Source organism: Bicyclus anynana, chromosome 19, assembly GCF_947172395.1.
Source record: "Bicyclus anynana chromosome 19, ilBicAnyn1.1, whole genome shotgun sequence".
In the NCBI taxonomy this organism is placed as follows: domain Eukaryota; kingdom Metazoa; phylum Arthropoda; class Insecta; order Lepidoptera; family Nymphalidae; genus Bicyclus; species Bicyclus anynana.
Window position 1 is genome coordinate 682,444 of NC_069101.1, and position 8,762 is coordinate 691,205.

Here is an 8,762-nt window from a genome sequence, read left to right on the forward strand (position 1 = left end):
ACTGGAGCAAGTCTAACGAGACTTGCTCCAGTAAAGCTAAAGCTAAAACTTTTTTCTGTCAAAATTAGGTACCTACCAAACCTCTAAACATCCAATCATCAAAACGTAACCACACCTCAGACTCACTGCTATAAAATTAGCTCGAATACTACATTCATTCGAAATGCATGAAAACTCTGTAGGGCGGATTTGTAAAAGTCCTTTCAAGGTTTCCCGTAGTAAAAAGTTTTCATCAAAACAGGTTCCACAAAATCGTTATCAGCACAGAGTGAGCGCTTAAAGTCCATTCGGCGAAGTGTTTTTTTGGTTCGTCGCTCCGCCGTGCGCCGCTGCAAACACTGGCACCGGCTAAAGGCATCTGTCCGTGTGATCTATTCATAGTTTACCTAAAGTAACGTGATTTTGAAAAATAATTAAAAAAATAGCCGTCACAGGATGCTCAACAGATATGAACAGAAGAAACATATACAGATAAGTATAGGCCCTCTAATCCTAGTAGACAATTTGCCTCTGGATGTAGTAGTGCAGTACTAACGAGAAACGTAAGGAACGTCAACACAACAGACACGCGTTGTTCATTTATGTAGAGTAATAAATCAGAGATGGCCTGAATTTCAACTCTGACAGAACTTTTGCGCTATCCCAATTATGCGGTGAAGATGCTAAGATCTCATTACATACAGAGCAAATACAAAATTAGTAATAAAATCACTAAAACACACTTCATTATCAAATTCTCTTCTTCATTTCATGACAGAAAAAATGTAAAGCATTTATAACATCCCGAAGTATATTATTTCTGAGTACGATTTAAATCCCAAGTCCTTTCTTCAAATAGTAGTGATTTTTCATTCTTGCGATTGTACAAACTATGCACTGAGTAAACTTGCATCATTATTACACATAGATGATTATTCGTATTTAAAATACAGCTAACCCTACGTGAAGATGTGACTATGAATACGAGGAGTTTAGTCTGGCGGTACGTTAGGCGGCCGGTAAAAGTGAGGCAATTAGGAGATTAAACCAAATACTTAGTACTTCGGCGTTTGCTTTCACAGATCGTTTCTGATTCTGTAGCTCTTTATAATGGACCTTACCTTCACTGTTTAATACTACATAGAGCTGTATGTGTAGTAGTTTATAGTCATGTACGTATGAATAATTTTTTTGTTAGTGGGGCTTTTGCTGGTCAACAGAAGAAGTTATAACGTAATATATAGTCATATTTTTATCCCGAAAATCCATGGCTCCTGGCATTTGTATTTGATATGTCAAAAAACTGAATTTCACGCAAACGAAGAGACTTTATAATTGTAGCATTCTAGAACACCCTATAAGTAGTAAAATCTATTCGATTTTAGGTTCTGCGTGATCTACTGACAATTAATAATTATTATATTGTTGGCAGAATGTAGTCGGAGAAAATGTGTTCGGCTATATGTCATGGCTCCGTTCTATATTAGAACGGATGCCCAGGGCTGCTCTGTTAGGATCTTGCTAGGTTTACCTGAGCGGGGAGAGTGTAGGGAGCGTTAACTAGTTCTAAAGGACATCCTTAACTCTACATCCTACATCATCAGTCACTAGTCCGGGACTTCGCTCAAGGTTATTTTCTGCCACTCAAGGGTTGTTGATAACATTCTTGGTGGGAATCGTTAGACCCGATAGCCTTTCATTCAGGTATGTTTTGTTCTTTAAATCCGCTTCTAATGTCAACCCGTTTCCGACAATATAACAAAAACGTCATAACGATCTTCTTATCGCGTCACAAACATAGCCACTAGGCAGGTCAACACTCTCATCCCTCAGTCTACTTACACAAGTCAAACAAAAGAAATTAGCTCTATTACTGGGGTCATTCCCCGTAATAAATTTAGGCAAGATCATTATAATAAAGGTGGGGGCTCGGGCGACGATTACGCGTAATAACACGGCTATAAATATCGTGGAGCTACTCCGGTGACCGGGAACACCTCAGCTTGCACCGGGTCAGATAAAGCGTATGTCATAAGTGACTAGCGGTTAATACCTAAGGGTATGTGAGGCATCGCTTGACACATACAATGCGGTGGTGTATCGTGGCGGGTTTATTCTAAGAAGAAGGCATGGTCTAATAGTGGATCTCTAAGAACACTAATCATCATCATTGTCAACTTGATAATGTAATTTGAGTTGCCTACGGCAGCAACGTTTAGTGCCCTCGAATTGCTCGTGATGCTTTGGACTTTTTCTTATTCCTTGAAATCGTTCGTTTTTTGGCATGCAATACGCACACCTGCAGCAAATATCAATTTTGTTACTTAATAATAATAAATAATAAAAAAATAATAGCAGCAACGAAATTTAAATTACGGTTCACTCCCAAACTGACTTTTCTTAAATTTTCTTTACCAAGGATGTAGTTTAAAAATGTAGGTTTTTTGTATCTATAATGCCACTTAAATGTGTCGATATTTCGCATAGAATAACAAAAGAAATTTATTATTAAAAATACTCGTAAATAGAGGTAAATCTCTCTCCAGCTTGTAACATGCGCCGTGCTCACGTCCCGTGCGCGGTTCAAAACGATAATTCGTCGCATAATTAGCACTCGTCGTCGACAAAAATGTCTACTTTAATACTGTGAGTAGGTATTCCACAGAATTAAGAGCCATGCAGCGCGTCTAGCTAAATTCAAACCCAAGAAGAAGAAGCTGACTCTTTGTTGTTTACACGAGCCATTTCGACACACGCCTGCATAACTCAAAATGTATTTATATTTACTGTAATTTATATTGTTTTTTTATGCAATAAAGGCTTGCGCTTTTAACTACAATTATTAAGCCTGATGGAAAACAATTTTGCGGTCTAAGCTGGAGCGCGCTTACCTAGAAGTTGCCTTACTCTTAGCCTATTGGCTCACTATTGTTAAGTCAACATAATATTTTTTTATTTTTTTTGAGTTCCAAATTATCCAAAACTATTAGGTGGAAGCAGGCTGTACTTTACCAAAGCACCCTCAGGAGATGTTGATGTTTCTACTCGAAGCCTTCGCATTGGATATCCTATACTATCACATCATCATCATCATCATCATTATCAGCCGATGGACGTCTACTGCTGCTAGACATAGGCTTGTTGCATGGACCCCCAAACACAACGATCTCGAGCCGCCAGCGTCCAGCGACTCCCTGCAACCCGCTTTCCAATGCCGGGTCACCATTCCTTGGAACTTGGCACCTTGGAACCCTAACGTCCATCGGCTTTTCGAACTATGTAGCCTGCCCATTGCCACTTCAGCTTCGCGACTCGCTTTTGCCATTTGCCACTTCAGCTTCGAAACCATCTGCTCTGTCTAAATAATTCAACCATTGAAATAGTATTATGTATATATGTGTATGTTTATGTTGAAATTTCATATTGAATTTGGCTCCTAATTTCACAATATATGTTTTTTATAGTATTCTTTATTTAAAAGTGACCGTTTTTATCTTATCAAGGATCTGTCTTGAGCCGCGACCTTTTCACGGCGAAATTTGTCCCGCTAAAACAAAGGTAATTATGGGCCTCGCAAATAAATTGGACGGAGGTATTCAAAAAAGGGTCGCCCGTACCGCCATCTTGCGTTTACACTGTTTAGAGTTTAATCAGGTAGCAATTACGGTGAGACCTACAATTTTTATAATGAAACAATTCAAACAACCTTTTTGCCTTGGTCTCGTAAAATGTTTTTACTCCGAAACGGCAATGCGGTATAATACTGATACCGTAGCGTAGTACAGATAGCTACTTTTTATATTATATACAATAATGAATATTCTAGTTATTCAAGAAAATAAACTTTTAGAGATTAGTCAAATATAAATAATCTTAAGAAAGCGTACAACAAAAAAAAAATACAGTAGGTACTTTGATTTGAATACGCCGCCGTCAGAAGAGCTTTCCATACAGCTAATTCTTTTCTTTTGGTTTCAAACGCAGGGATAAAAAGTTAAGTGCGAATCACCTGGAAACTTAAACTTATATCTTAAAACAAAAAGTAACCCTGTGAAGACGGATACCCATTACCCATTTATATCCTACTACCCATATATACCCGTTCAAGTCTTGAACTGAACTGAAAATCAACGCTGCAGGTAGCTACAGCTTTATGCCGAGAGACCTTCATTTGGTCAGTATTTTTTTGTAGCTTAGCTTAGTTTAAAGTTTTTACTGACCAAATAAAAATATTATTCTTTCTTTCTTTAAAAAAAAGAACAGAGTTTTATGAGAATTACGATTTTTAAGAGACGAATAATTAACACGAGAGACGTCCAAATATTGTAACTTAAAAAACCCAAGTAATAGAGTAGCTAATCATAATGAATCTCCCGAGTCCTAACTCAATAGGGACTGTGAACGAAACATTAATTAACCTAATGATGAATGCTAATTAGGTTCTGCACTCGGCACTTGATATAGTAAGGTATAATAATTTGGCTGTTGGATAATACAAAAATGATTTACTTTTATTGACATATCTATGATTCTTTGGACGACGTTATTATTGCTTTTAGAATAGATCACAATATTTAAACCACTTCAATTAGCTATGTGCATATAAAGTGTAACATATTAGCTATTATAAAGTGAAATGCAAGGACTATTAACGATAACAAACAATTGAAATTATCTAGAAGAAGGCACTTATCATTTCTTTTTCTTACATGATAAAAGTAATCCCCACGATAATACTCATCAAAAGACAATTAGTGATAAGAAATGCGACAAATTGATGTAACCAACTGAATTATTAAAAAAACATATTTAATCAAAATTATAACCAAATATAAATAGAACATTCATAACTCATAATCAACACACACAATTTACAGTACTCATTCGAAAGTCAAGTTGCCAAAGATGTAGTTTCCTGGAGCATCAGCGTTCTCGGAGGTGAAGAACTCCTCCCAGCGCTGTTGGAAGTCTTCCCAGGATACTTTGTCCTTACCGCAGGCTAGTTTGTCGAAAGCTTCGCTCGTCTGATCTTTGGGGAGACCGAAAGACCCGTGGACGGATACGAACTCTTCTTTGTCGATCGCCCCATCGTTGCTCGAATCTTGGAGGTGGAAGATCGACTTGGCGTAGTAAGCTTGCCAGTCGAAAGGAGAGTCCTTGCTGCTCTCTTCCCATAACGCTACCCATTCGTCAGCGGAAATCTCACCGTCCTTGTTCACGTCGGCCTTGTAAAGCATTCCCTCCCAAATTTCGAGCATGGTCTTTTCAGCTATCTTGTATTTCTCATCCCCAGGCTCCCATCCTTTCGCCTTCGCGAGTCTCTCTATCGACAGCTCGAAATCTTTCTTCGTGATACTCCCATTGCCGTCGGAATCGAAGAAGATTTTGAATAGAAACATAAGTTTCTTTCTCTTGAAATCGGACACCATTCTTGCGGTTGTAATTCGGCAACTAATGCGTCACTGTGATTACCGTGTTATATATGACGATTAAAAGACAGCGATTAGAGATAATTTGTAATCTGCTGGAACCGCATCGTGATAAATTTAATCGGATTATCGCTGTTGCTGCATGCATTGTGCTTATAACCAACTTTTAAAAAACACAGATATGTTTTTGTGTTTTATAGTTCAAAAGCGAAATCCTACTAGCAAAATTCTCTCTAGATAAATTTCTCTTTCATTTGTGTTGTATATAGCTAGTTAAATATTATAATTTAGATAAGTGTAGTGAGACGTGGATATGACCTCTGCCTTCGATGATTCGGAGTGTAACTCCAACTTTTCAGTTATGTGCATCTCAAGAACTATTCAGTAACCAAGACAAATCCCAAAGAATCAGGATTGTATCAGTATTGGAAGCGCTCTTCCCAGTGGTAATAGAAACCGTAAGCACCCATACGCTGCGTCTCGTGCTGACAGATAGAGCGCATCTGTCATGGTCGCCGCCACACCCTCCACAAGGAACTCCGAATTCACAGGGCTTTTGGATAAGGCATTTGTAGACTGTGCCATAGTTTAATTTTTCTTCCTTCACATTTTTACATAAGCTAGCGCTGTACTAAGGCAGAGTGTTTCATATCTTTCGTCGACATCGACTTCTTAGCGGTGGAGTTCTCTGGGATGTCTAGCTTGAGTGAAACAAAACAAGTAATCTTGTTGTCTTACTGCCCGATTACTTGTGGTGTACCTATTTAAGTAAGCAACGGGTCGGCGAGCGAGATATGGCGGGACGGACAGTGCAGCGTGAAAGTGAAGCGTGTTAGCGTGATATAGATTTGCAAGTGTATTTAGTCCTACATACAAGACCCATATCTATATATACCTAAATAAAAATGGATCTGCAAAATGTATGCGCGCCCATAACTTTTGAACGACTGTGCCTATTTTTTTCTTGGTTTTACGATTCGTTTTTATTAGGACAAGGTTCGTAGCCTAACGGTAAGGTTTTTTTAAGATAGGGGTAGGGCAGAGTAGGGTTTTTTTAGGTTAGGGGTAGGGATGAAGTGCACATAAGTCAGAGTGAAGCTTGACCGTATATCCGCTAGTTTTAAATGTAATATGATCAATCAGGCTTTTATTTAATTGGAAGAGGTAACTTGGAGCTTCATTCCACAACTCTACTCTTATGCGGACCTTATACGTGGGCTTAAGGTGACAATTATAAATATTGTAACTATCAGATATTCCGGTGAATTTTGTTAATTAAATAAAAGCAAAGTATGCATCCTATACATTTTACCCTATACTTAAATAACTCAACATAATCAACCCTTTTATGAGTTTAAGCGAGACAAAAACAGCTATTAATTTTTTCGTAAGATAAAAAAATCAGCTTCATTTACCTTCTAAGTAGCTTAATGGCACACTAAATCCTTGAGGAATTACATATTTTAATGGCAACGGATCGGCCAAGTTTGCGCCAGTAAATCCATATTAAAGTCGACGCCAACTACCTCCTCATTCCCGGTTTAACAAGATTCCCTATCTTCTTACATCCGTGTACGAAGAGTAATGCGATAAAAGAGCGTTCTAATGGCGATAGCGGAGGGTGCGGGAGGGGGTGGAGAGGGCAGGGGAGGACACGCCACTCATTTGCCAAATTGTCCTGGATTATAGAATTTTTTATCGCCATTGCATCGGCCTAATGCGTTTACGGCGTCCACTCTATAAAATCGGTCGCAATGTCTGCATTTTATGGGGTCTGTGGCGGGAGATAATGCACCGAGCGTGGTAAATAAAGACGATCTGTAAATATGCGGAGCGGGGACGTAAATGCAGTTTGTATTTGATTTTTGTTTACTAAACCGACTTACTACTTGATATCAGAATGTTTAGTGCAATAACGAGTATATAAGAGTGGTTAATTTTATTCTAGCCTCAATAGCTCCTCGGTTAAAGTGCCGGTCTCATCACTGAGGGGTAGTGGTTCGATCCCCGCCCGCTGTCGTACCAACTCCAACTTTTCAATTATGTTTGAGAATGATGCCAAAAGATAATATGGCAAATATTCATAATAAAAAATATATCACAGTAATTTACCCTCTAAATCGTTAACATCTAAATAGAATTACTCGTATTATGTAATAACGAAATAATACTTTGTTAAAACTTTTATTAATAAAGTACATTTAATTTACATAACAAAATATCTTTTGCTTATCAATATTAATAAATGCCAAAAGTAACAATACTCATTTATACACATCACACTAATTAAATAGTTATTAGTTATAACCAAATTTCAATCCATACATATGTCAAAATAAGATCACGAAAAAATTCTGATTTTAAATCACACTAGAACTTTGCCTTTCCGAAAATGAAGTTTCCAGGGGCGTTGGGATCTTCGGTAGTGAAGTATTCCTTCCACAATTCCTGGAACTCGCTCCAGGATACATTAGGCTTGCCTTTTGACATGTTTCTAAAAGCCGCTAACGCGTCATCCTTGTTTAGTCCAAAGGAGGCGTAGACAGAGGAGAATTCCTCACCATCGATAGCTCCATCACCACTTGCATCCTCCAATTGGAATATGAACTTGCAGTACAAGGTTTGCCATTCGAGAGGGGCAGATGGATTCTTGGCATACTCATCCCACATCGAAATCCATTCATCCACACTCACCTCACCGTCTCTGTCAACATCTGCGCGGCTCTGCAAACCATCCCATATCTTCAACAAAGCAGTTTGCACTTCCTTATATTTCGCATCCCCGGCGCTCCAGCCTCGCAATTTGGATATATTCTCGATCGCTAGATCAAAGTCACTTTTGTCGATAGAACCGCTCGCGTTTCTGTCGAAAAATGAGTTGAAAACGTGCAAAAGCTTCTTCTTTCTGAAGTCAGACACCATTTTGAAGATTTATAGGATATCGATTAACACACTTCACTTGGAGAAGTCACTCTGTGCTGGAGTAAAGCTGGGCATCTGTTTTATAGTGAAGTGGTAACTGCAATTATATATCAGTTTTATCTTGTGTGTGAAGCACCGCGGGACGTCTATGACGCTCATCATTTATTATCACTTTCGCTATCTGTCGTCTGCATTGCAGGGAGTGTTTGTTTTTCTGATTAAATTATGACAGAGCAATGTGTTCTACAAATTACACATTGTATTTCCAAAATTGCGTAGTTCGTACAATTGTAGAAACAGCTTCTCGCTGCCGTTTTTAAACATCTTTAACATGGCGTTTACTAACGGGTGGGATAAATAAATTACTTAGAGGTCAGCAAAAACCTGACAAGGTCATGTTATTTACCATTACCCGTTAGTTCCCCTCGAGCA

General features: G+C 38.4%; 2 protein-coding genes across 2 annotated transcripts; both read right to left on the reverse strand.

Moving 5' to 3' along the window:
- Window positions 1-4,731: 4,731 nt before the first annotated feature.
- Window positions 4,732-5,408, reverse strand: LOC112055394 (calexcitin-2-like). Its single transcript, XM_024095477.2, has one exon. It carries the CDS (start codon window positions 5,406-5,408, stop codon window positions 4,860-4,862), a length of 549 nt encoding a protein of 182 aa, XP_023951245.1. The 3' UTR covers window positions 4,732-4,859.
- Window positions 5,409-7,778: 2,370 nt separating this feature from the next.
- On the reverse strand, window positions 7,779-8,511 carry LOC112055396 (calexcitin-2-like). Its single transcript, XM_024095479.2, has one exon. The coding sequence runs from the start codon at window positions 8,328-8,330 to the stop codon at window positions 7,779-7,781; it is 552 nt and encodes a 183-aa protein (XP_023951247.1). The 5' UTR covers window positions 8,331-8,511.
- Between the last annotated feature and the right edge of the window lie 251 nt (window positions 8,512-8,762).

What these genes read in the sequence shown, in the direction of transcription:
- LOC112055394 (XM_024095477.2), bottom strand. Translation starts at nt 5,408, where the DNA reads ATGGTGTCCGATTTCAAGAGAAAGAAACTTATGTTTCTATTCAAAATC.
- LOC112055396 (XM_024095479.2), bottom strand. Translation starts at nt 8,330, where the DNA reads ATGGTGTCTGACTTCAGAAAGAAGAAGCTTTTGCACGTTTTCAACTCA.